Source organism: Hippocampus comes, unplaced genomic scaffold (genome assembly GCF_001891065.2).
Source record: "Hippocampus comes isolate QL1 unplaced genomic scaffold, H_comes_QL1_v1.1 scaffold22, whole genome shotgun sequence".
Taxonomy (NCBI): Eukaryota; Metazoa; Chordata; class Actinopteri; order Syngnathiformes; family Syngnathidae; genus Hippocampus; species Hippocampus comes.
The window spans coordinates 3,015,763-3,042,469 of record NW_017806175.1 but is presented as its reverse complement, the minus strand read 5'-3'; the positions used below and the strand labels follow the sequence as shown (position 1 = coordinate 3,042,469).

Here is a 26,707-nt window from a genome sequence, read left to right as displayed (position 1 = left end):
GAGTGAAGTTCGCTTTTTGCCAGAAGTGAGTTACAATTTGTTGAAGCTCCCTGCGACCCTGAACGGGACATACTTTATAGAAAATGGATGACTGGATGTTCTTTATTATTAGGCAAGACAAGGCAGCTTTATTTTTATTGCGCATTTCATATACAGTATAAGGCAACTCAATGTGCTTCACACATTAATACACGTTTATGACACAGTTCAATAAATTCAAGTCTTGGGGTGAAAAATATTGGCATGAGAGACCTGCTGTTTCAAGAACATTTGAGATTCAATGAGGAACAATTGTCTGCTGCTTGTATGGGAGCAGGACTCCGATGAGATAAGCACTTAATAGCCTTCTTATGGCACACTGTAATGGTGAAAATGTTCATGTCGTGGCCATGTTCATCCTACACTTCCATCCGCATCTTTAACTGGACTGAATCGCTTATTAATGACGTGTACGTAAGCGAGACTGAGTGTGGTGTCTACTTTTGATCACAAAAAAGAAAGACGGTAATGCAATGTTTTAAGATGGCCGAGGAGGGAAGGGGACTCCCAGTGCTCCGCTGTCATCCACAGTCAAACGCGTATACATGTCATGTATTCCGTATATATGTCATGTATTCCATTCATGTAAAAGTAACAACCTGATATTATGTCCGCCTAAGTAGTACCCGCTTGTCTGTTTTTGGATTGAAAACAGTTTTAGGGTTGACCATTGACTCAGGGCTGATCCCACATGTAACTCCGTGCTCCACTCATAACAAATGACTGCTTGTCTCACGCATTCTATTCCAGGAAAAGCGCGAACCCGATATTATGTCATTTTAAGTCGCACTCGCTTGTGTGTGCTCTGGTTCCCCTTTGCACTGTCAGCATCTTTGTCCCTGCATCATTAATTACCGGGACTGCAGCCTTGAAGTAATCTGCAGTCTTTCATACTTTCATGCGAGTTTGTTGGGAGGGAAATTAGCAGGAAGTTCTGAAAGCTGGAAACATATCAGGACTGTCAGTTTCCTGGTTTTCTAGTTAAACGTCAACCGTGACCTCCGAATGCAGCTTACTGGAAGTGAATAAACAACAAGCGATGAGTAGTGCACGGGTGGCAAATGCCGTGGGGAGAGTCGATAAAAGAGTGGTATCATTTGTATGCTTTTGTGGTCTGATAAATGCATGGAGTGTCATGGCTCCACAAAGTCTCGCAAATTTTTGTTTACCAATTAAAATGCTCGATGCGTCTCATTCAGTACCCATAAAATGTGCGAGGTTACCAGGAATAAGAGACACTTCATGTTGTCTTGTTTATTGACTGTCTGTGGCACTTGGAATGAGCAATTCGGGTTCGTCTACCATGTGAACCCAAATGGCGCTTTTATAGCCATGTGCTCTGCGACACTACATTTATTTCCGTACATTTTACAAGAGTTTCTATGTGGACGCATGTGACGCCTTTGCACACATGATTCAAACTGAAAATAAACAATTGAGGCATGATGACCCCCGTGATTGCCAACTAATGGTCATGGCATTGGTAGATGACAATACTTCCTCCATGGCCACGACTCAGATTCACAGATGCGTCCTTCCTTTCGTGTCTTCATACTGGGATCTGTTTGTCCTTCTTTGCAAAAGAGCATCATCCTGTCATTTGCATTTCTTCTATTTATGTCGGCAGCTTTACGCCCACCGCATATTTAGCAGCCAATAAAAAAAATGCAAATGAACAAAAAAAAAATTGTCCGAAGGCTAACCGAGACGCAACCAGCTGACTCCTGCGTCCTGTATATATACTGCGTTTTACAAAAATACTCAGCCATATTTATAGTTTCATGTGTTGGCTACAAATCAAAGCATGGGGAGTCACTGTCGTCGAAATGCCAAAGTGTAGTCATTGCTAAAGCCTCTCAAAAAAAATCCACACACTCTCCTTTTTTCTCTCCCATTTCCTCTCTTTGTGGCCAACAGCTTTATCCTTGACAATCGTGCCAGGTTTTTGGTTCACTAAAAATAAATAATACAGTACGTCTACTGTATGTGGAGCCTGAAAACCCACTGTAGGATCGCAAGTTTTCCCATTGCAGCGTTTCAGTGGAGGTGTGGTGCTCAATCGTTTGGTATGCGACAAAAACTCGCCACGTGTAATATTTTTGCGATGGTCCGCGCTCATTGTCCAGGGGGAGTGGGGGGCATAGATTGTTTTCTGAAGGCGCTTGGAAAATCCAGGGTGCCTTTCAGCAGCAAGCTGTCCAGCTTCGGCTCACCCAAGCTGGACATACTCTGTACGATGTGGTAGTTTTACATTCCAACTTGCACTCTGTGTAATTTGTCTGCGATGGGAGGGCGAAGCTAACAGTTGAGGTACTCACTCACACACAACTGACTGAACAAGAGAGCAACGACTTGCCTGCTCACGCTGTTTGCTCAAGTCATTGCTGTGTCTGTCACCCAAAAAAAAAAAAAAAAGTTTCAGATTATTACCGACTGCCCAAACAAGTCAACAAGCGCAATTGTGCAGACTCAAAAGTTTTCAGTTTGGAAAATCTCCTTATAATAATGATTTAGCTAAATGTTCCCAAAAACGAATGAAATTTTGTGAACTTCATATCTGTAACGCTGTTCACTTTATTTGAAAAACGTTAAATGTACCTTCATCATTGTACTAATGTACTGATTTATCGTTATTGTTTGGGCGCAGGGTTTCTTGGTATCTTATGATTGGCAGTGTTCATAGCCGTACGTATTCAGTACTTCATTAAGCGGTTTAGTGAGTAAAAGACTTAACACAACATCTCACAATCTGGCTTCTTGATCAGACCATAAGATGACGCCTGTTCACTTTGTGGCCCCAGACATACCCCGTGAATTTACGTATGGACCCTGTCAGACCCACTTGTGTTGACTGCCATGACAAGGTCAACAGCTGAGCACGGAATAACGCTCGTTTCACTCAGCTGAGCGCCAGGGGAAGGTGAAGTCATAACCCTCAATTTGTCTGCCTCACTCACACACCATTTAGATATTGACATGCAGGGCCGCTGCTTACACTGCAAACAGCGGCGACGTCGTTCTCACTGACAGCTCAAGTATTTGCTCCTCTTCCTGCCGAGGAACTTGGCCGGAAGCCAAATCCAAGATCAACAACGAGGCACAAATGCGAGGTTTCGGCAAGGGAAAATGGGAAGACTTCGGAACGGTGACGTCACTTGTTTGACTTCTCTGCCTTGGAAAAGCAACCAAGCGTTCAGTGCGTAGGCGGGGGAAGCCCTGAGCGTGGCTCGTCTTGTATGTGCTCTGAAATTCACCGCAAATGTGGCCAGTGAATAAATACCAAGAGTTCTTGCTGACTTGCATTTTCATCATCGTAAAGTCTCTTAAAATCGAGCTGGCGGACAAGCAAACTGCCTCACCAAAGGGTGTTCCTTTTGAGTCCCAGAACACAGAATAATCCTGCCCTCTTCCCTCCTTTGACTCCCTGTCCTCCCGTCTTTTGCTTGTTTTGTTCGATTTAGATCCGCACTGCACCGTCAGCTTCTTTGTTTACCTTCTGCCACTCGAGAGTCTTGTTGGTTTGCCGCGTTTTTCATGTTGAATGGTCGTCTCACGCCGCTTTCACCGAGAAATCCTACAAAACTGCCATAAAGGCCGAGTATTTATCCTCAGTTTATTATTATTAGTATTTTTTTTTTTTTGGTACAGAATCCAGCAAAGGCGATGTATTTGTCATCGCACAGCGACATGGCATCTCACATGCTTGTTGGACAGTGACAAATTGCTTTCAACACAACGGTATGGAAGGAGTGAGCATCAGGTGTTAAATTTCACACTTGACATTCCCTTATACAGCGATGTTATCGCTGCACTTTTCCGACTCTGATACTACCTCCGAAGGTCCAAGAAATTTCAAAAGGGCTTAATGATAGTTTGAGTCTGACTTCATCTTTTCTTTTTGTTGTGATGCGGGCTCTGTATCGGTCTGTCGTGGTGAATTTTGGCAAAGTTCTCAATGTACCGGTCAATCTACGTCCCTACTCTTACCTGTGGTTACGAGCTGTGGGTCGTGAGCAAAAGAACAATATTCCGAAGACAAGCGTTTGAAATGAGTTTCCTCCACGAGGTGTCTGGGCTCTCCCTTCGAGAGAGGGTGAGAAGCTCAGTCGTCCGGGACGGACTCCAGATTCGAAGCGCTACTTCTCCGCATTGAGACGAGCCAGATGAAGTGGCTTGGGCATCTGATTAGGATGCCTCCTGGACGTCTCCCTGGTGAGGTGTTCCGGGCATGTCACACCAGCAGGAGACCCCGGGGACGACCCAGTTCATGCTGGAGAAACAATGTTTCCCGGCTGGTCTGGGAGAGCCTCGAGGTCCCTCCGGAAGATTAGAAGACGGGGGTAGAGGCAAGTCTGGGCTTCCCCTTTGAAGCAGCTGCCTCCGTAAACCCGACTCCGGGTAAGTGATCTGAAATAAGTATTTGGTCACCTGCAAACAAGCGAGATTTCAGGCTCTCGCTAACTCCTAACTTCGTCTCCTTTGTCCTCTTTGCGAAAAATTATTTAAAAATCAGACAATATGATTTTCTGGATGTATTTTCTCATTTTATCTTTCCTAGTTGAGGTATACCTATGATGAAAATTTCAGGCCCTCTCGTCTTTTTTAAATGGGAGATATGGCACAATTGATGGCAGACTAAATACTTCTTTGCCCCAATGTATACGTTTATATGTAGACTTCCTTGTATGGTCGTGCTGGAACTTGTCATAAGGCTCATGTGATAAGCAGTGACTTTGCTGTTTTTATATGGAGAACAGCTGCCAGACTTCATGACAATCACACATTATTGGATTTTGTGTTATGTCAAGTGTTTTATGTTTGCTTTATTTATTTTTCCATGAACTAATTCTGCTGGTTTCCACTGCGTTGGACAGATTGGTTGCTAATGATATGCGCCTCCTATCATTCATCCCAAGGCACACAAGTGCTGTAATTTACAGCCTCTGCGTGCAGTCCGGCAACTGGCTTGTCACATTATGTTCATTTGATCAAAAGATTGCCCAAGCGCTGAGGGGAAAAGAAGACGTGTGACTGCGTTGGGAAACCGGGGCAAAAGTGAAAGATGTGAAAGACTACTTTTGTTGAATAACACATGGGTGGAGAAATGACGAGAAAAGGTTGAGCCTTCACATGCTCTTCTGCAAAGATGTACTGTGGATCATCTCCTGGAAGACATTTTGGAAAGAGACACTTGCAGAAACATGCATGATGTGTGGCTTTAACAAAAAAAAAAAAAAAAATGGAAAAAAATATGGAATTTGGATTAAGAAGAAGAGAGTGAGGCAGGATTAGCGGTTGCATGGATGCGTTGGCTGTGCGCTGCAGAAAGGAGCCAGATTAGCATCAGAGCAGTTGGAATTCAAGCCTTATCTCTGTGCGGCAGGGCCCAGTTTTAGGAATAGATGAACCAGCTCCGGGTACACGTCTGCCGCTGGACAAGTAACACTGCAGCCTCTGTTCCGCTCTGCTTGACAACTCGATTAGCATGGCGCTGAGCTCGGAGGTGTCTCGCTTAGCACGAGCCTGACACACTTTTCTTGCATTCTGCCCAAGCGGTATGGTTGTTCAAACGCACATTTTCAGCTTTTTAGTTTTAACTGAGGTGAACGATTGGTTCTTGGTATTCCAAATTACTTAAAACAGGGCTGTAAAACTCATTTTTGTTGTGGGACACATTTTAGTAGCCGTTTGCCTTGTAGGGCCATTAGGACTGAAACGTTTTTTTTTAAAAGTCAATAATAACAGTTTATTGAAATATTGCTTGTTACTGTAATGAAGGGTTTGGTTACAAGAAAATGCTCACAATATGTCTCTTGCTTATTAGATATAAGAATTTTAAATTTTGGTAGCAATTTTTAGCAAGCACCTTGGAAGTTGACATGTTTGATTTTCTTTTGCGGGCCACATAAAATGATGTGGCAGGCCAGATCTGGCCCCCGGGCCTTGGGTTTGACACCATGCCTAAAGACAAGGTAAAATTAACTGTTGAAAGCATTGCCAATGAAGATATTACTAAAGGCGTTTTCATCTTACCGTTTTTTTCTTAAATATTGGCTCACAATTCATAGCCTGTCACTTACCTGAGCTCACAATAAGCAACTCTACACTCTCATTTGCTGACTCCCACATCACTCACCAGGCTAGACCCCACCTTTTAAAGCCATCGCCTTCTTAAAATGTCACATATATTTTAGCATTTATCGTGAGGATGCCAACCCCAAGTGGAAAACAATAATACCTGCACCTGCTGTGCACGTTTTGTTGTTTAATAATGCAAAATATTTTATAAAACTGGTTAAAATCTCATTTTAGGCCATGATAAGCATTTCGGGGAGGATTATATTATTTTCGTTTTTCACTTTAACTCAAAGTACACTTGAGTGGCCAGACGTCTTCCTGCTTTATGTTGCAGTCGTGCTGTTAAGAATTGTTTGACCGCTTTTGTGTTGTTTGACTTTTGAGGCACGTTGATTCCAAAAATGGGAGTTAAGCTACACGTTGTTTGACTTTAAAACTGAAGGATTTGGAGTGGGAGGAAATGCTCCAATGTATCTTGTGCGCCACCATTTATCATCCTGTGACTTTGACTGAAGACCCCCTCCGGGAAATGCGTCTGAGGTAAACAAAGGCCTTCTCGCCACTGTTTAAGAAAACGTGTCCTGTTTTTCTTGATTTAAAATGATGGTACGTGGCTTATCTGTGTGTTTCTACCGTGGTGCCTCTACAAAATGAGGCCTCTGTTGAAGCGGAGGGTGGGGGGATCTTTTCTTTGCAGCCTTGTTTACTCATCTGTCTCAGCCAGGGGTGAAATGGGATAATGAAGACTTGCAGCTGATGAGAGAGGTGGGAGCAAGTTATGTGTAATAGGGAGGTGCCCCCCAACTTCCCGCCCTCTTTCTAAAACCAGGAACATTCACCCTCCTGCCTCCTTAAAGCGGCCACTCAGAGACTAGAACAACGAAGGGGGGAGCCTGTTTTTCCATGCCTGATCTTGCCCCCAGGAAGTAGATATACTTCCACAAGCTAATAAGCTTGTAAGCAAGTCACGTCTGTAACATCAGAGCACAAAAATAACACGCATGTGTTGGTGCGTTTACCACCCTTGCCCCCATTCCCACTCCATGTAGTCATGTTTGCATGGATAGCCCCAGCGTCTTGTCCTCTCCTCGCCAGTCAGGACGTGTTCTGCGGAACTCTTGAGTAATGCGCGGTGATAATTAGTCTAGCAGATTGTTTAAAAGGAGTCACGATGCTACCCTAAGGCTTCTTGGACTGTGGAGATCACACTCGTAAACTTGACTGTCATCGTGAAATGTAGGACACTACTTTCCTGCAAGCATAACCTTTTGAAGAAGCTGCATTCATTTCCCAGAGGTCTGCAGTGGAACTACAAAGATCCTTGATTCATGTTTTAATGAACGTTTAAGCGTTCTTAACTGTCATAGAACTGTAAAAGATGAACCAGTGTCATATAGCGTGGATCAAACGAAATTAAAGCAAAATTGCTCATCCTGTGAAGACACGATCCTGACACCCAGGATTAGACACGGGCTGGTCTCAGATTCTGACGTACTTTAATTTTTATTTATCCGGTTAAGGCAATTGAGAAAAAAAAGTTAACCTCGCCCATGCCTCAAGTCGAAGGTAAATCGAGGTGGAACTCAAAACTCCTCTTCTCCACCCACAGGATCTGTCCTGCATCGATGACCTCTCCACCAATTCCCTGTTCTCCTCTCCGCCCGACTCACTGTCAGAGTATGCCGACGCCCAGTCCTTCATCAGCACCGACCACCTGGACACGGTGCCCACCCTCTGGGACGTCAGCACGAGTACCACCGCCGTCACCACACCAGCACAGAGCCAGCTGGAGGTCAGTAGACACACACATTGACGCACGCATAATGAGATGATGACCACAACGAAACACCCTTCCAATCGCGGTTTCAGAATTCTATGTCTCCACATGCATGTGAGTAGTTGAGTAGGCAGGTGTCGAATACAAACCACGCCGGCTATAATTATGCCTCTGAGGACCCGCAATTACATTACTTGATGTAGATTACAGCCAAGCGGCCGTTTGACATTTTTTATTTTACCTTTTTTATGGTGTGTTAGTTTAACATCATTTTGTGATCGTTTTTCTGTTTGACTTGTTTTTTGACATTGCATATTTTATAAAATAGAAAACACTAATTTTGTTGGTCCTTGACAAATGCAGGTTGTCACTCGCCTGTCAGGCACATACAAAACGGCATTTTCCGAAGTGAACGCCATAATAAGTACCCCTTCATGGTTTCCACCTGTTTTTCCACACCATTTGAGTTTTTTTTTTATTATTTTCTTTTTATTTAATGTTTTTGTTGACAGCTGAAAGGCTCCAACAGGTTTCAGGGCTTGGCAAGTTTGGATGATATAACCGCTATAATCAGCACGCCACCTTTAGGAGGATTTCAGGTAGCCGTACCAATCGAATATAACACTTCAACTAACGCTCTCTTTCTCTGTGTGCACCTCAATGAACGGTCGCTCTCAAATGTGCACCCGCTAACGCTTTCGGTGCTAACGTTAGCTGTGGATGCACTCGTGACTGGGTGCTTTGCATTAATGTGGGAGGCTAAACTTGAGCTGCTTCGGTGGTCAGCAAACTCCTTCTTACAAATTCGGCACGACACTCTACTGAAATCAATAGTGCCGTCAGGGTGTTTTTGAAAAGTAAATTTTTGTTTCTTGTAATCTGCATTTTATGCAAAGTGTTTTGTCTCTTGTATTACATTGGAGTGTAATAAATGGGTTTGACTACCAAACTTGGCTGGGATTTTGATCGTAAGCAAGTTTTCAACTTCCTGCTTCAGCTGGTTTAACTCCAATTTCCATTGCTGTCTTGTGAATCTTTTTAATTTTTGCATGCTTACCTGTCCGGCTACTAACATTCTTTTTTTTTTTCTTACTTAATTCAGGCAAAAACCAGAGCTGCATAAAGTGTTCCACAATTGGCTTCTGTTGAATATTATCTTTGGTGTTGCCAGACTCAGAGAACCCAGTCACCCCCAGAGGAGGAGGAGGAAGCAGAGGAAGAGGATTCAGAGGAACTGGGCCATGTTGACACGTATGCTGAGTACAGACCTTCCAAATGTAGGTCACTCGACTCGACGGCAAAATATGGCCGCACACTCCCTTCAGACAAACTTCATTTCTTCCTTTCTCCTCTTCAGCCACTATCGGAATTTCCCATCCCGACATAGTGGTGGAGACCAACACGCTGTCCAGTGTCCCTCCTCCGGACATCACATACACTCTGTCTATACCCGAGTCGACCATTAACAGCGGCCTGCTGTCAGCCCTGCAGCTAGAAGCCATCATCTACGCCTGTCAGGTACACATTCACATGCCAGAGATGTTTAAAAGGCAGTCACTCCCTTTTACAACAATGAGAAACCAGTCTCTCTCTCTCTTTTTTTGTATGGCCAGCAACACGAGGTCATCTTACAGAACAACCAGCGAGCAGGCTTCCTGATCGGAGATGGAGCCGGTGTGGGAAAGGGACGCACTGTTGCGGGAATCATCCTGGAAAACTATCTGAAGGGAAGGAAAAAATCACTATGGTGAGTAAGCACTCCCTGATGAGGTTTATTAGCAATACCTAGAATTAATGACTGTAGCTTAGTAGGGTATTCGTGTAGAAGAAGGATGAGCAATTAATTTTCCCCACTTGACAAACTGCAATGTGTTATTTTTTTTGGGGGAGGGGGGTTGCCACTGTTGTCGCTGCAGGATAAGATGCTACAATTAGGGAATATGAACGGAAATGGTCGTACTACCGATCGTGGAAATGAAATTGCTAAATTCTTATCAATTCCAATTCCTAGCGTGAGATCAGCTTTAATTCTGCACATGGAACTTGTTTGCGACATGTGATAAGATTCCACAGTTTGACCTGAGAAATTGCATCTGTGCTTTGGTGCTGCTATTTTGGTTAGCAACGCCGTTCAAAGAGCCAGTTTGAGTATTTAATGTCCATGAATGAACAATAAGGTCTGTAAACCGAGATCATTTGACGTACTGTGCATTTGTTTCCAGCAGTGAAATAACCAGCACTTGCTATTAATTAAGACGTTGCTTGATTAACATTTACCCCCATAACAATAGTTTCATGTGTAGCTTCATACCTTATTATCTCGCAACATCTGGATTAGGGCTGAAAGGGGTCATCGAGTGATTTAAGTACATTGGATCAAAAAAAAAAAATGCTCTAGGCATTTTTTTTCTTCCTCGAATACCTGGTTATTTACATGTACTCTGTCAGGAAGAAGTCAAGCTAACCGCAGCAACAATTCTTCATGCTATACATGACAGTTACACACCGCCAAATAAAAATAAACCTTAGTTACCAAATAATAATATGCACATCAGTGCCGTGGTGCGCTTTTATTTTGATGTTGTTCCCGGCAACGTGTCGCGCCGTAACAGCTTCAGTGACTAGTTTTCAAGTCTGTGTTTGTAGTCTTATTTTCGCCACAAACTGTTGCTTCTGACGACAGCAATACATCTTTGTCCTGAAATAATGTTCTATCACTAATTAGGTGTGTTGCAAAAAAAAACAACTTAATTGCGCTGTATTGTACGCAGCTAGCAGCGCTCAAGTTAAATGGCCGGAATGAGTCTGCACGTTGATGCGGACACACTTGCCATTCCTACTGATCAACTTAATAAACCAGGCTTGCTCAAGTGTGTTGTTTTAGCCAGCAAAATTGCCACTGTGCTACTGACGTCTTTTCGTGTCTGAGACCAAAATTTATGGGGAGAGATTTATCTAAAGTCTCACTAATCTTTCTACAAAGGAAAATAGTGCGCTGCCATGCACAGTTTAAATCAATGTATAAAATGGTAATTATCTAAAAATAAAACCAGCGTGCCATTTATTATGAAGTGGAAATGTCTTTTTTGAGTTCTGTATCTTTAACCATGCAAAAAATTGTATTAATTTTTTTTTAATCTAATTACCCGATTATTCTATTCAACTTTTCAGTCGGATATTCGAATACCAAAATATGTGATAACTGCAGCCCTAATTGAGATAATTGTGAATTAATTCTTATCGCTCAGTCACTTTTTTCGAGTACTATTGTAACACCATTTCTCTAATGTAATTTTTTTCATAGCAGGATGACTTCATCCCGGTTACTTAATCAAATTTTTTTTTTTGATTATTTTGACTGATTTTTTTTTTTTTTTTTTTTTTTTTTCGGTATCCATCCTTGAATCTCCTAATCCTTTTTTCTTCTAAACATATGACTGCATTGTAACTTGACGAAAAATGTCTCTTGCAATTTTACTACGGTACTTTTTTTATTTCAGGGTGTCCTTAATATGCCACCTCAGTGTTTCCCAACAATTTATTGAACCCCGGCACATATTTTACAAAATCTCATCACACCACGAAACAAAACTGTCACAGAGTGGGTTAATTATCTACCCCCTACCATCTAGTGGATGAGCTTTTAATTGTTCTGTCTTTCACTGTACTTTAATGGCTTCATGAATGATACATGATTTGGATTAAATAAATCATTTTCAGAATCCATTAAGTGAAACTGGATAACTCCACAGCTGATGATTTGTCATGGCTTGTTGGATATCACTGCTCCATTATACATAGATGGCATCTTTTTGGGAAGAGGCATTTGTTTGTTTTAAGTGGGTGACACACCTGACGACTAATGGGGTGAAATCATCATTTAATGGGATGGCTTCTGTTTCAGGAACATCTCAAACTGATACACATTTTATTTTATGTTATGCTTCTGTGGTGCTGTTTGGTTGTAGTGAAATCTCAAAGATGAGCCGTGACTCAGTACCATGTCATCTTAATTGTAGCTTTTGCACGCAGCGCAGCCCACCAGGATGTGAGCTCGCCACTCAGTCAGCCCCTGTCTTCGGTCGGCCGCCGTAAAATTCATTCATGCACACAGCCAACATCGCCTGATTTGCATGTGCTTGTACTTGTTCTGTCCGGTTATATACACTGAATGACTAATCCCACTGTTCCTGCCCACAGGTTCAGCATATCCAATGACCTGAAATTTGATGCAGAGCGAGATCTCAAAGACATAGATGCATCGACTATTCCTGTGCATGCCTTAAACAAAGTGAGTGCACGTGTTAATAAGAATGAGCGTTCTTTCTTCGCGGTCATGCAGAAAATGGAACGGAGCAAAGCGGCGGCGGGTGACCGTGTGACTGTGTTGCAGATTAAGTATGGAGACACAGCTACCTCAGAAGGAGTCCTCTTTGCGACCTACTCTGCGCTGATTGGTGAGAGCCAGGCGGGAGGGCAGCACCGCACGCGGATTAAACAGATCCTGGACTGGTGCAAGCCGGATTTTGACGGAGTTGTATCCTTTCATTTTCCAGATGACGCACACATTCCTCCTCCACTTCCAGTGTGCCGTCCATGCCAACAGACACACACACGCGCGCGCACACCCCTATGTTTCCCTGTGTCGTTTGCCCTTGACCTGCATTCTCCTCACAGATTATTTTTGATGAATGCCACAAAGCCAAGAATGCCACGTCAACAAAGATGGGCAAGGCGGTGCTTGATCTGCAAAACAAGCTGCCACGGGCCAGAGTGGTGTATGCCAGTGCCACAGGTACACAAGATGAGAGGCAGTACAACGGAAGCCTCCAAAGTGGAACACAGTCTGTTCCGTGTCCTTGGTTGATGTCTGAGTCTGAGTGTTCCTAGTTTCAAAGTGATTTTTTTTTCCCATGAGAAATAAAGTTAAGTGGGCAGCACAGTGTCCCAATGGTTCGTACATCTGTGTCACAGTCATGAGGTTTGTGGTTCGAATGTGGACTTGGCATTCGGGCTGGGTTAGACCACGTTACGGTACCGGTATCAAGATATTAATATTCAAAATGAAAACATTTTCAGTCAACTAGGAGGACATCACGCTCGTGCTGCGTGTACAGCTCATGTATTTGTGTATGTAATTGATATTTGATTAATTGGAACAGCCAGGACTTTTCCAATGTCTACACGTGTGTCCTCATGAAATGCAAAAAATATGCTGGGACTTTGGAGACGCTTATTGCCCAAAATTTGACCCTTTTTCAGGCGTTTTGACTTTGGATGTTCCAGTGATTCAGCAAAACACAAGTCAAGCTTATTTATTAATTTTTTTTTGGTCACGCAGGTGCCTCTGAGCCAAAGAACATGATCTACATGAGCCGCCTGGGTATCTGGGGTGAGGGCACGCCTTTCAGGGCCTTTGACGACTTCCTGCACACCATCGAGAAGAGGTTCGTGGTGTCTGATGTCTTGAAATGACTCATAAATTACATGGGTTTCCTGTTCTTGTAAGATACTGTCTATTTCCTCATATCGTGGCCAAGGCGGGGCTGTTCTTTTGTTCAGTGTACTGCACCCTGCACATGGGATATATTTGTGCAAATTCACGTGTAAACGTGTGCAGTTAGAAACGATGATGTCATTTGATTGGTTGGCAAACTTCAGTCTTTCTTCCATGCCTCTGGAGGTGCTCTTGTGTTGAGTAATAACAGGGTTCACAATGGCAATGGAGGTAAAGCTCGATAAAGTAGAATATCAGGGAGATGTTTATTTAAATAGTTTAATTCCCCCAAAAATTTATACACAGGATTGTAAAAATAAATGACACGCTGAGAAAAAAGTTTTACATTTCTTCATTGTTTCTTATGCAATGTTATGTTGAATTTGGTGTTTTTGTTCATCATAAAATAACTGCGTAAAATATTTCACAATGTATATGAGTTTTCCTTGTGAATAGTACGACTGGAATACACTTAAATTTAACATTATGCTGATTGGCGGAGATGTACTTATAGATGCTATTTACACACAGAGGCGTGGGTGCCATGGAGATTGTTGCTATGGATATGAAAGTGAGCGGGATGTACATAGCCAGGCAGCTGAGCTTCTCAGGGGTGTCTTTCCGCATTGAAGAGATCGGACTGGACAGCGACTTCAAGCTGGTCTACAATAAAGCCGCCAAACTGGTAAGCGTCACAACCCAATGTAATCATCACATCGAAGAAATACCGCTTTGACTTCACAGCATTTCTTCCTTTAGTGGGCGGAGGCACTTCAGGTCTTTGTGCGCGCCGCCGACGAGCTGGGCCTGGTCAGCAGGAAGTCCCTGTGGGGCCAGTTCTGGTCGTCTCACCAGCGCTTTTTCAAATACCTCTGTATAGCTGCCAAGGTCCGCTGCCTGGTGGAGTTGGCCAAGAAAGAGCTGGAGGCAGGAAAGGTCAGCACAAATCGCAGTGGAACGCCGAGTCATCAAGTTTGCACACTGTGTGGAAATAACCAGAGATTCAGACAGGAGAGAAAAATTGCACATATTGGTGCGGGGGTGGGCTCTCTCCATTTTCTCTCACTCTGGCTTCCTCACACATTCCAGAAACATGCATGTTAGGTTCATTCGAGACTGGAACGCAAGTGCATATTTTTCTATGTACCCGGCTGGCGACCAGTCCAAGGTACACCCAGTCTCGCTGAAAAAATAAACCGGTGTAATCTTCAGCTCACCCACAACTCTGATGAGGACAAGCACCAAACAAAGTGGATATTTAAAATTTTTAGTCATTGGTTGATGTATGTTTGTTACTCTCTTGACACAGTGCATCGTCATTGGCCTGCAGTCTACTGGGGAGTCGCGCACCAGAGAAGTTCTGGACGAGAATGACGGTCATCTTGACAGATTTGTTTCTGCTGCAGAGTGAGTGAGCCCATATTCTTTGGTTTTTAAACTCATTTTTCTCTGTGTTAGGCCGTCAACCACCCTCACACCCTTGGGCAGAATCTGTCCACTTTTCAGATATCAAAACACACATAGCATGTTCATCTACATGCCAGCACCTGACAAACGGGGAATGAATCTTGAGCTGCTTTCTGTGGCCCCCTAATAGCTTCACTCTCTTCCTTCAGGGGAGTATTCCAGTCTCTTGTTACCAAACATTTCCCTTCTGAGAAGCAGCGGAGAGAGAAGGCACCCGGGAATAAGAGAAAACGTAAGGCCACATTTGTTCCCATTATTATATTGTGGAAGAAGGATTTAAATGATGTAAATGTGTCATAGGAGAACCTGTAAAGGCAGATAGATGCCAAAGTGGACAATCTGGTCAAAAGTCTACGAAAGGAGTACAGCCCATCATCTATGTTAAAATACATTGACGATGTGGATAAAAGTTGCATTTAAGTAAGAAAGAAACTGAAGCAAATGTTTATTCCAAATGTGTATTCCAGGATTGTATGATGTGTTTTCTATACATTTAATGCTTGTGTTTGTTTGTATTTTTTGTATTTGTTAAAATATATTCACGATGTGTTTAAAAAGTATGTTTTTTGATCGGTTTAAATATGTTTTAAGGTGTGTGGGGAGGAGTATTCTCAGGTTTCATCTGCAAAAAAAAAAAACGTGATACATCATCGGTTGCTCATAAACTTTGGGAACACTGTATGGTTGATTAGCAGTAAATTATACCACAGTTCACCTTTCTGTACACTTGTAAGACAGTGATGAATGGTGAGTGTGAATTTAAACATTGAAGCGTTGATCGAAGCATTCACGAAGGCGCCCATTTGAGTTTGGAACAAATGAATGTACTTTACAAGATTTGCTACGGAAAATATTGTTGCTGAGGGAATTGTGTTCAACTTTGAAAATTCCGCTGTATCCGTTCAGACTCTGGGCATCATTTTACCTAAAAGTGTCCTGCTGCTTTAATAGCCCACTCATGTAATCTTCAGGTAAGCCTCGAGGACGCCATCCAAAGGTACCCAAGCACACAGTGGACAGCGTCGGCATCATCAGCATCAACAGTGACGACAGCAGCACCGACTCTGACGGCATGGACACCGATTCCAATTCGTCTCCAGACTCGCTGCTGGATAATGACGATGTCATCTTTGTCAACCACACGAGCTGCCACACTGGTGGGTGTTTTTGTTTTTGTTGTCATGGTGAAATCACACCCAGCACTATGCCTCACATTGTCCCCTGGGGATTTCCAGTCAGGATAGAGGAGATGAAGCAGGATCTCCTCAACAAGATATCACAACTGGGAAAAGAACTACCTCTCAACACCCTGGACGAACTCATTGATAAGTTCGGAGGGCCCGATAAAGTCTCAGAGGTGCGAGTCTGAAACATGCAACAGGTTTCGAGTCCAAATAATCACGATTAATTTTTTTTTAAAATCATTGTCAAACAGATGACCGGGCGTAAGGGTCGTGTGGTGCGGCGTCCTGACGGTAGTGTCCGTTACGAGTCCCGCGCTGAGCAGGGCCTCACCATCGACCACATCAACATCAAGGAGAAAGACCGCTTCATGAGTGGAGAAAAAGTCAGTTTCATGTGTGCTTTTATTATTGGAATTTGTTCAAATTACTTTTCTGGAAAATGCCATAGTGCCACATACAGAAGCCAGAGAGAAATTTATTACCCTGGATCTGTAGGAGGTGCGTTGAAAGGGCAAGAGTGGAGGTAGAAAGATACCGTGGACCAAATATGTCAGTCGACTGCACTAATCTTCATTAAAGTTGCCATTAACATGTAACTTAAGATCATCTGGAGTACTGCACAGGAAATATGAAATCGTTGGGAGTGTGTTCATCTGCCTGTGTAGGTGCTGCTGTTTTAGTTAGCAACAGGGTTCAAATTGATTCGTATGTCGATATGTGAACAAAAGTGTCTCTACAATAATACTTTTTTTCCTGATGGAAAAAGGGATGCTGTATATGAGGGAGGTGTTTGTATTTAATTAGATGGCACGCCCAGCAACTAACTGATTGCTTCTATTTGAGGAAATAGGGTGTTCATTTACAGCGTCAGAAATAATACAAGCAAGTCTGGTGCTATACATTGTTGCCATCCATTGCCACCATTTCTAGTTGATGTACTCTTCCTATTTTCGATATGCGCCTCCATTGTTGTGTGACATTCCCATTAAGTTACCGTGGCGTTAATCTCCCTCAAACTGTTAAGTGTCATTCCATTTCATTTCCTAGTCGGGTCTCTAAGATGTACTTTATACAATGTAATCCAAGTGTTTTTCTCACCCTAGCTGGTGGCCATCATCTCCGAGGCGGCCAGCTCTGGAATTTCCCTGCAGGCGGACAAGAGGGTAAAAAACCAGCGGCGGCGTGTCCACATGACATTGGAGCTACCTTGGAGCGCAGACAGGGCCATTCAGCAGTTTGGTGAGTCCAAGTTTAGTTCAAGTGTGTGTACAATTTGGCTCTGCAGGAGGTGGCTGTGTTTTCTGGGGTGGGCGGGGGGCTAAGAGGTGGCTAAAACATCCATCCATCCATCCATTTTCTAAACTGATTATCCTCATGAGGTTCGCAGGCGTGCCAGAGCCTATCCCAGCTGACATCTGGCAGTCGGCAGGGTACACCCTGAACTGGTCGCCAGCCAATCACAGGGCGTGCAAAGACAAACAACAACCGTTCACACTCACAATCACACTTAGAGACAATAAAGAGTGTTCGGTTGACCTACCATGCATGTTACTGGAATGTGGGAGGAAACAGGAGTACCCAGAGAAAACCCACGTAGGCATGGGAAGAACATAAAGACCCCACACAGGCAGGCCACTGCCTAGATTCAAACTCATGACCTCTGCACTGTGAGACGGGCGTGCTAACCATTTTTTCCCCTGGGCCCCCCTGTTGACTAAAACAATGCAAGATAAATGCTTTTGATTTATCTCACACAGTGGAATGTTCATTTTTCATTTGACTGTTTGTTTGGGACATTAAGTTTTCAATTAGTCAGAAAGAATATCTGCCCGCTCTGCCCATTTTAAATAATTGTGAATTGTAAATCTCTAAGGGATTTATTGTTCGCAGCCGTTGTGCTAATGACTCAATTCATTATTTCCATTAGTGCCGCATGTCTGTCTGTGAGCGTGTATGATTGTGTGTGTGTGTGTGTGTGTGTGTGTGTGTGTGTGTGTGTGTGTGTGTGTGTGTGTGTGTGTGTGTGTGTGTGTGTGTGTGTGTGTGTGTGTGTGTGTGTGTGTACGTCTGCATGTATGACGAGCCATTTACTGAAAACCACGCTTCGAAAACATGCATGTTAGCTTGATTTCAAGGCTGCTGGTGTTTAAGATATGTTTAGCTTAATTGGATTGTATCGTTCCAACTGTTAATCACGTCGAAATAGTTGCTCATGTTTGAATTTTGTTTTTCAGGCCGTACCCATCGGTCCAATCAAGTAACAGCTCCAGAGTACATCTTTCTCATCTCGGAGCTAGCCGGTGAGAGACGTTTCGCCTCCATCGTGGCAAAGAGACTTGAGAGCCTGGTAAATATTCCGGTTGTGTGTGTGTGTGCGTGTGCATGCATGTGTTGCGCATTCAGCTGTGTCATAGGAAAATCCTATGTTTCCTCAATGTCGTCTCATTGCGTAAGAGGGGTTTGCGATTGCAGTTTGCGTCTTTGGCCTTGTTGCCTGTGCTTCCTGTTCCTTGCTTGGGGCTAAATTTACACAACAAGCCGCAATTCCGGAATGTGGAAAAATTTGGATATGCGTCATGGAATTGGATAACTGATAAAATCAGGCCTCTTACAGATGTGGATAAAGGCCAGATTTTAATGCGATGCGCCAATGTGACATGCAAACAGACACATTAGATTAGCAGTTCTCAAACTAGTGGGTTTGATAGTCCACAAAATGATTGGCAATAAATTATATTTTATCGTTTAAAAAAAAAAGTGTATACCTGAATATGAGGACCAGAACAAACATACCAAACCAAACAGAGAAATTACTCTGCCAACTACCTTTTTAAAATGTTAATTTTACTGGTAATTTAAAAAAGTGATTTGCCTTCCACGTGAAAAGAAGTTATTTGTTATACATACCTACCACTACATGCCACTGGCACTTCTTCTTCTTCTCCTTACGGCACATCCCTATTCAGGGGTCGCCACAGCGAGTCAGTAATTTCCACCCGCCCCTGTAAACCGTCCTACCAACTCGCATGGTCGTCTTGGCAAAAGTTTTACGCCGGATGCCATTCCTGACGCAACCCTCCCCATTTCTCCGGGCTTGGGACCGGCACTGGGGAACAGTGCACCCCCAGGGGAGGGCACTGCCCCCCAGCGGCTGGGTCAATTTTGATAATAATAGTAATTAAAAATAATGCTATCAATATACTTTCACATTTACCGACAAGAAAATTATTTTGTTTTGTTGTTTTTAATAAATCTACAAATACCGAGCCGAAAATCCGTGACCACAAAACCCAGAACCAAACCGTGGATTTTGTGAACCGTTCCACTCCTACATGAAATGTATGTCAACAACTCCATGGATATTTCAGGTGATGAGTAACTTAACGCACTGGCAGCAAGTGTGGGTCACTGTAGCATACACGTTATTAGACCAAATCAGTTACACGGAAGGTAATGACACTAAATTGCAATTGCGCACTTAGACCTGGCACTGTAAATCCGGACTTTGACTCTCAAGGGTTTGTCTCATTTCCCTTGACTGGATAATTTACAAGCCGATGGTCACTTTCCATGAGGCACTTCAGCGACAAGTTCAATTTGTAGAGTGACACAGCACGACAGAAAAAGACACACAAGCGGGTGGGCTCGCGGGGACGTCCATTCCAGGAAGCCACAGCTGTGTTTGCCAAGCATGTTCGGTAAATCCGTGGGTCATATCCCACGTTCCCTGTGCTCAGCTTATGAAATGTTTACTCACACATACACACATGCTTTTAAGTCTGCAGCTGACCACCTTTGCCGACTGACTCCATATCACCAGTGAAGACATCCACTAGCAAGCTAGCTTTGTCGATTGTCTTTCACAACCTTTAACTTCTGCACAGTGGATATGAAAGTGGGATGGAAAAAGGACATTAGTGACCTCTCGGTCACATTGCTGACTGGGACTGAAGTTCAAGTCCAAGTCAACTTTATTGTCAACTGTGCTACATGTGCAACATACAGCACAGATGAAATTACTTTCCTCTCAACCACAGGAGAGAGAGGAGCCGCTGCGGGTGCCCGTGCCGCCGTCACACATACATGAACACTATTTTTAAAAGAAAAAGAAAAATGTTCTGTGGGTGCATAGCGGCAAAACATAACCATGTGAAGTTACTATCATAATACTCATAAATGTCCCAAGACGTAAACCACAAGATAATGTGACAAAGTATAAATATGTTTTCGGTAACACTGTCTAACGAAAGTGGTGATCTCACTTCAAATTGTTCGCATTAGATCATTCTGTGGTGTTCTTGTACTCCCAAATCATGATGATGGTCTTCCTGTAATTTGTTTGATGGTGTTAATGCTAGCAAAAAAAAAAAAAAGTTGACACTCGTTCTCTCTGCAGGGCGCGTTAACACATGGAGACAGAAGAGCGACTGAAACCAGAGACCTGAGCAAGTACAACTTTGAGAATAAGGTAGGTTAAGGATGCCTGGGAGTAATAATCTCATACTCAAGCGGGAACATGATTTTCAGCACTTAGTTCAGGTCACAATACAGTAGCACCTCCAAAGTGAAACAGAATCCCTTCAGTGAGGTAGGTTAGCTTCCAAATTTTTCACATGGCCCAACACGTTTCCCATACAAAGTAATCTGAAGTGAATACATTTGTTTTGTCTTAATCTGTTGCGATCACAAAGCCTTAATCAGGTGAAGTGGCAAATTTACCGTTCTGTTAAAAATAATAATAATTGTTAAAGGATATTTTAATAAAACCAAAGTCAAACCACCCATCATTTGCAGCCCCCCTGACATACACAATGGAGAGTCGACAAACAGGAAGTAGTTAATTAGCACGCTTCTCTGGTCATTTATATTTTAGGACTCCCCAAACACAATGCCCATAAAGTCAATCCAAAGTGCCCCCAGGAAACTTTGAATGGGAATGGAAATTAATATACTGTTTGGTTGAATGGATGTAAGGTAAACGATATTGAATTAAATGCCTTGCTCGTAATTGAGAAACCAGAGCCTTTCTCATGTCACACTCAATTTAATTCACGGTTTTATGTTTTGTTTTGTTTTGTTTCGTTTTTTTCTTTGCAATCACTGGTACACTTCTGTGGTGGCATTACAAAATAACACAGCAAAGCATGCTTGTCAGTCACTAAATGTTGCAAGATTGCAAGTTTGAACTCCCGAGGTTTGTTTGACTTTGTCTGCTATTTTTGGCTTGAGCCACTTTTTAGGTTGTTTCACTTTGGAATTTCCCCTGTACTCTAGACCTTAATTATCTGTTTCTTTATTAAGTATGTCTCCCGTGCATTCATCCTGTATTGTCTGATTCTGCGTACTTTCCATTCATTGTATTGTAACACGAGGTGGATCAATCAATATGCTCTTCCTCTTTGTAGTATGGTACCAAGGCTCTGGATAAAATCACCAAAGCAATCCTGGGGCACATAGAGAACAAGGTGCCTGCGCCCAAAGGTTACCCTGGAGGCGACGCCATGTTCTTCAGAGGTCCGTGTTTGTTAACATTCAAGAGAGCACAAAGCTCAACATGTTTTTAACCGTCCGTCTTTTTCCCTTGATGCTAGATATGAAGCATGGAATGATGGATGTGGGCATCTTCTGTAGGGAGCCACGCTTTGGCATCAGTACAGAGAAAGGTCAGTAGTAGAAATGCTCAAGGAGGCACATTCCAGTTTGTCATTCATCATTTTTTTTTCTCTTTTTTTTTTAAATTTCTTTATTTTTTAAATTCCAGATTGCAGCATTACCAAATTCCTAAATCGCATCCTGGGTCTCGAGGTCCACAAGCAGAACCATCTCTTCCAGTACTTCACAGACAATTTTGACTACCTAATTGAGAAGGACAAGAAAGAGGGCAAATATGACATGGGCATCTTAGGTGCACACTTTAAGTTCACTGCGGAAATGCGTCATTTGGAGAGGAAAAAAAAGTCCTATTCTCTTATTTTGTTTTCCTTTCTTTCATGCTGGCCAACAGATCTGGCTCCAGGTAATGATGAGATTTACGAGGAAAAGCAGGAAATCTTCATGACAGTGGGAAACCCTCAGGATGGCCAGGTGGTTCTTTACAAGGTAGGAACCACAGAACCTCAACGGGTGTGAATTGACGATATGTCTTAATGCCGATTTCCCATTTGAGCTGAGTTAGTGTTTTTTTTGGAGGTTGGATATGGATCCAGTGTTCAAGTGACTTGACATTTTGAGTTTTTCGACATGGAAGCCATCACTCGTACAATTATTTTGTCTCGGGTCGCAAGCAAGAATTCAAGTTATCAGTGCAAAACGGCGGTAGATAACTCCACAACAAGCGGCAGTGAGAATTGAACACAGTGCTTGCCTGGAGCTTTTTATTGAATTTCCCAGTTGAAGTTGAAATATAAAACAAAAAGACTTCCGCGAACCTACTGTACATTGGAACCTGAATCGTATTTCTTTTTTTGTCCCTGCAGATCAGTGTGGACAGAGGTATGCCTTGGGATGAAGCAAACAACAGGTTTCTCAGTCTCACTGGTGCTGACGAGGGCTTCTACTTGTCCCAGAAAGTGAGCCTATACATCAAGAGCCGAAACAGGACTTCACCCGAAAAGCTCCCGACTTGTAAAATTGACCACTTCTGTTGCTTTCCAGCTACGAGGTAGCCAGCCATGCGTGCTGCTCGCTGAGCAAGGGAGAGGCAAGAATTTCATTGTCTACAAGCCCAACATCGGCAAGCAGACTAACCCCGAAAGCCTTGAAAAGCTGCAGCAACGCTATCGGAAGGTGTGTTTGATTTTATGTGTGTTATTATATATACACTCAACTGACAGTCAAAAACACGGTAGTCCCTACCCAGATTGACAGAGCTGTCACAAAACACTGGAGGCACCAACGGAGACACACACCCCAGGCACAAAATATCAAATTATCGTAAATACATCCTTGGTTGTGGTATTGTAATTGAGCTCGGAATTTCTTCAATATTTCGCGTTTGCGCGGCAGCCACATGCAAAACCAAAAGCAAAAATCACAATTGCACGCCTTAATGATATTATCACGTATCAGTACTTTGTATCAGAGAATACTCAAATCTTAAGTCTGCATCTCTACTTTCTACACTGTGTAAGGCTAAATCGATTTGTATTAAACCTGTTGCCTCCTAGTGGTCATGGAAGCACATTGCAAAGCAAAGAAATTTGATTAAAATCAACTCTTGATTGTTTTTTTTGTTTGGTTTTTTTTGGGCTGTTTTTGTTTTGTGTGTGTAAATTGTGTAATGGTGATATGGCAATACGGACGTCTTCCCTTCTCCAGGCGACTCCAGAGGAGGTCAAGGACTACTGGGAGAGCCAGTTCAGCTTCTCTTTGAAGAAGTGTTGCCATGCCATCGGGTAACTAGGAACACAGACATGCATCTTTGGGATTACTCTGGATGTAGGCTGACACTTAATGGGATCCCATGGTGGACTTTGTCCAGGGAGGTGTCTTCTCTAAGGATTTAAAGGCACACACGAAACATTTAGTCATTACAAAATGAGCCCCAATACTTTGATGTACTCCCACATGGTGAATAATCATACAAACTCAAACGTAATCCAAGCAAGTCATGCAAGTGTAAGATGGTGTTTGCCATTTGAGGTTTTAAAAAAGCCAGAGTGAGTTAGGGTTGCGTATACGTAACGGTCCCCGTGGCCTCTCCGCAGTAACGGCAAATGCAAGAAGGTGGAGGAAGGCCAGGAGTGCTTCCAGGGCATGCGCCTCCGCCAGTACCACATGCTGTGCGGCGCTCTGCTGCGCGTTTGGAAGCGCGTGTCCGACGTGGTGTCTGACATCACCAGTTCCAGCATCCTGCAGATTGTTCGCCTCAAAACCAAGCAGCACAACAAGCAAGTTGGTGAGTCATAGTTACAGTTTCAATTTGCATTCTGATCATGAGAATTTATCAAGAAAATCTTTTGGGGATTTTTTTTTTTTCCCCCAGGCTGAAATGAGACCACTAAGGGTAGCGATTTTGACCATCGGTTAACATCTTAACTGATGTTTTAAATGTGAGAGACCTCACACATGACAAGGAAAAAAACTGGCATACTCTAGATGACCAGTACAGCACACTGCAAATTACCAATATTTGGTATATATAAGCTACCAAGACCTATCAGAGGCAGTACATGTAGAAGGGCATCTCTACAAGTAGACGACCAATGTATCCTCAAATGTTTCTGGCCTAACTCTTTATTTTTATTTTTGTCTGTAACACGTACATTTTCAATCTTGAGGCAGCACAATTCCACGGGGCTGACGCAAAATCAAGAAGTTTTATGATATATCTCAGACAGTGTCCGAGAGTGTTACTAGATTTGCTATCAAGGTATTTTCAGTTTTCTTCTTTAGATGTATCTAAAATTTGTAAGCTAAATTAATACAAGGTTTAATTTGCAGAGCAGTTTTTTTAAATCCATGACTTAATTTGAGGAGCAACTTTCTAGTTTTGTGCAGCTTTTTTTTTTTTTTTTTTTTTTTTTAATTTTTTTTTTTTTTGAAGTTTTTTTTTTTTTTTTTTTTTTTTTTTTTAAATTTTGCCAGCTTGCACTAACCAAATCCTCCCTGTTCTAGGCATCAAGATTCCAGAGAACTGTGTGGCCCGGGTACGTGAGGAGCTCTTGCTCATGGACGAGGAGGTGAAGCGGAGGCGCAAGGAGCGCGAGAAGCAAGCCATGGAGCAGCGTCTGGCTGAGGAGCGCATGCGCAAAATAGAGCAGAACAACAAGCACCTGCTGGCAAATCTGTCCAGCCAGAAAGTCATGCCCAACCAGTCCCTGGCCCATTCGCTGGTCCACAGTCAGCTCCTGAAGCAGAAACTGAACCCGCTGCAAAAGACGCAAGTGGCGAGCCTGTCTCAGCTGCAGAGGATGCAGGCCGTCTTACAGCAGCAGCAACAGCAGCAGCAGCAGCACCCACAGGGTCACGGTCTACTGTCTTTACCGAGGACAACTCCCCAAGTGACTCCTACCGGCTGGCCCGGCAAGTCGGCCGCCTCCAAGCAGGCGGCTATGCGCAACGCGGTCATCCACGGTTCAAACTTCTCCCAGTTTTACCAACAGTCCTTCGTATCCCACTTCTCACAGCCCCTCCCCATCCACCAGTCGGCTCGCATGTCTTCCCAGAAGGCCCAAGACGAGATCTTGGACCTGACCGTCAGCTCGCCGTCGCCCTCTCCGGACAGCACGGAGGCCGGGTTGGCCCTAGACGGTCTAGCGAGACCGACCGGAGCGTTCGCTGACGACTTTATCTTGGAGTCGCTCATCTCTCAGGCGGCCACTCAGCTACCACCACCGCCCCCTCCTCCGTCTCTGAACCACAACCACCTGAGAAACAACCACCAGGACTTGCTGGATCTATTCGACCTGCCCCTTTCGCCGCAGATGCCCGTGCATAAAGCCAGCCCTTCGTCCTCTGCCTCGTCCAGCTCCTCGTCCAACTCCTCCCTCATCCAAAGCTCGCTCTTCTCCAACCCGCCGTCCTCGTCTTCTTCCTCTCAGTTCGCCCCCCCTCGCTTCCCCAACTATCTGCCCCAGTCGGACTTACTCCCCCTGCCCAACGGCCACTGCAGCTCCGACGCTCTGGACGCACGCGAGGCTCTGAACAGCATGTTCAAGGAAGCGGGGACCGACCGCAAGTCCGTCATTCACTACCGCCAGCAAGACTGACACTTTTAACGTCCTCACAGTTTTTTGTGTGTGTGTGTGTGTGTGTGTAAGCAAATACTAGCACACATCCTCCGCTTTTGTCCGGGGACCTTCTAGTCAACATCACTGCCTGTCCTGCTCACAGTCTTCTCTCCAACCACCCGTAGCCATCGCCTGCTCCCAGTATCAGTTTCACGCACCCCATCGTATGTCCTCCACGGCAGCTGTAACGCAAACTTGACTTTACGGAACTATTCTGGAGCTGTCGAAACGAAACAAACAACAAAAAAAAAAGTCCTTTAACTGATTCTACGCTGGAATCTTTTTTTATTTTTATTATTATTATTATTATGATTATTATAATTGCTTTATTCGAGCGAGGCACTAAGTGGCAACAAACTGGAATATACAAGAGGAAGAAATCAAAGCTGACAAAACCGTGAAATGCCTCCTTTTTGTCCGTTTCGTCGCCCCCAACGACACGACACACTCCCTCTCTCTCCTTTGTGTTGGAGGAAGAGGAGGAGAGGAGGGAAAGCAGCAGTCTGCAAACAGTGCCTTTCTAAAAATCTATAAATGCAGTCTTTAAAAACAAAAAAACGAAAAAAAATCATGTAGCCTAATGTATAGATTTGTATTTTAATTTAAATATGGTATATTTGTATTTAACCTTTTTCGTCCCTTCGTGTTACACTATGCTGGTGGCGGGTTCCAAGGAGAGGCCTCAGTGAAGCCTCAACTGTGTGTGAGTGTGTTTATGTGTATGTGTGTGTTTATGTGTGTGACTTGCAACAACACCGACAAGCATTATGAGCAGAGGGTATCCAAAAATATCACTCTTGGGGGAGGGTGAAGGGATTCATTTTGAAACTGACGATACAGAGAGATTTGACTCCTGGTTTGACTTTATAAATTTCTCAGGACAGTCTCAAATGCTTTTGGTCTTGTTGTATGCCAGTGTCAGTTGGTTAGGATC

The 26,707-nt window shown here is 43.5% G+C and overlaps 1 protein-coding gene across 4 annotated transcripts in view; it reads left to right on the top strand.

The window, feature by feature from the left end:
- Nucleotides 1-26,336, top strand: part of sbno2b (strawberry notch homolog 2b) — a 48,842-nt gene extending 22,506 nt beyond the window's left edge. For 2 of the 4 annotated variants that reach the window (XM_019896849.1, XM_019896852.1), the window contains 27 exons: nt 7,727-7,909; nt 8,407-8,493; nt 9,066-9,171; nt 9,252-9,412; nt 9,508-9,641; nt 12,095-12,185; nt 12,288-12,431; nt 12,572-12,689; nt 13,236-13,341; nt 13,923-14,076; nt 14,151-14,327; nt 14,701-14,798; nt 15,008-15,090; nt 15,830-16,215; nt 16,294-16,425; nt 17,146-17,281; nt 18,277-18,389; nt 20,439-20,510; nt 21,448-21,556; nt 21,634-21,705; nt 21,804-21,947; nt 22,047-22,141; nt 22,519-22,611; nt 22,697-22,828; nt 23,360-23,436; nt 23,749-23,939; nt 24,659-26,336. In XM_019896849.1, coding sequence (XP_019752408.1) covers nt 7,727-7,909; nt 8,407-8,493; nt 9,066-9,171; nt 9,252-9,412; nt 9,508-9,641; nt 12,095-12,185; nt 12,288-12,431; nt 12,572-12,689; nt 13,236-13,341; nt 13,923-14,076; nt 14,151-14,327; nt 14,701-14,798; nt 15,008-15,090; nt 15,830-16,215; nt 16,294-16,425; nt 17,146-17,281; nt 18,277-18,389; nt 20,439-20,510; nt 21,448-21,556; nt 21,634-21,705; nt 21,804-21,947; nt 22,047-22,141; nt 22,519-22,611; nt 22,697-22,828; nt 23,360-23,436; nt 23,749-23,939; nt 24,659-25,752 — 4,488 coding nt within the window. In that variant the 3' untranslated portion in view covers nt 25,753-26,336. The remainder of the gene's footprint in view (nt 1-7,726; nt 7,910-8,406; nt 8,494-9,065; nt 9,172-9,251; nt 9,413-9,507; nt 9,642-12,094; nt 12,186-12,287; nt 12,432-12,571; nt 12,690-13,235; nt 13,342-13,922; nt 14,077-14,150; nt 14,328-14,700; nt 14,799-15,007; nt 15,091-15,829; nt 16,216-16,293; nt 16,426-17,145; nt 17,282-18,276; nt 18,390-20,438; nt 20,511-21,447; nt 21,557-21,633; nt 21,706-21,803; nt 21,948-22,046; nt 22,142-22,518; nt 22,612-22,696; nt 22,829-23,359; nt 23,437-23,748; nt 23,940-24,658) is intronic. The other 2 variants (XM_019896850.1, XM_019896851.1) reach the window with 2 other exon arrangements.
- Nucleotides 26,337-26,707: the final 371 nt, after the last annotated feature.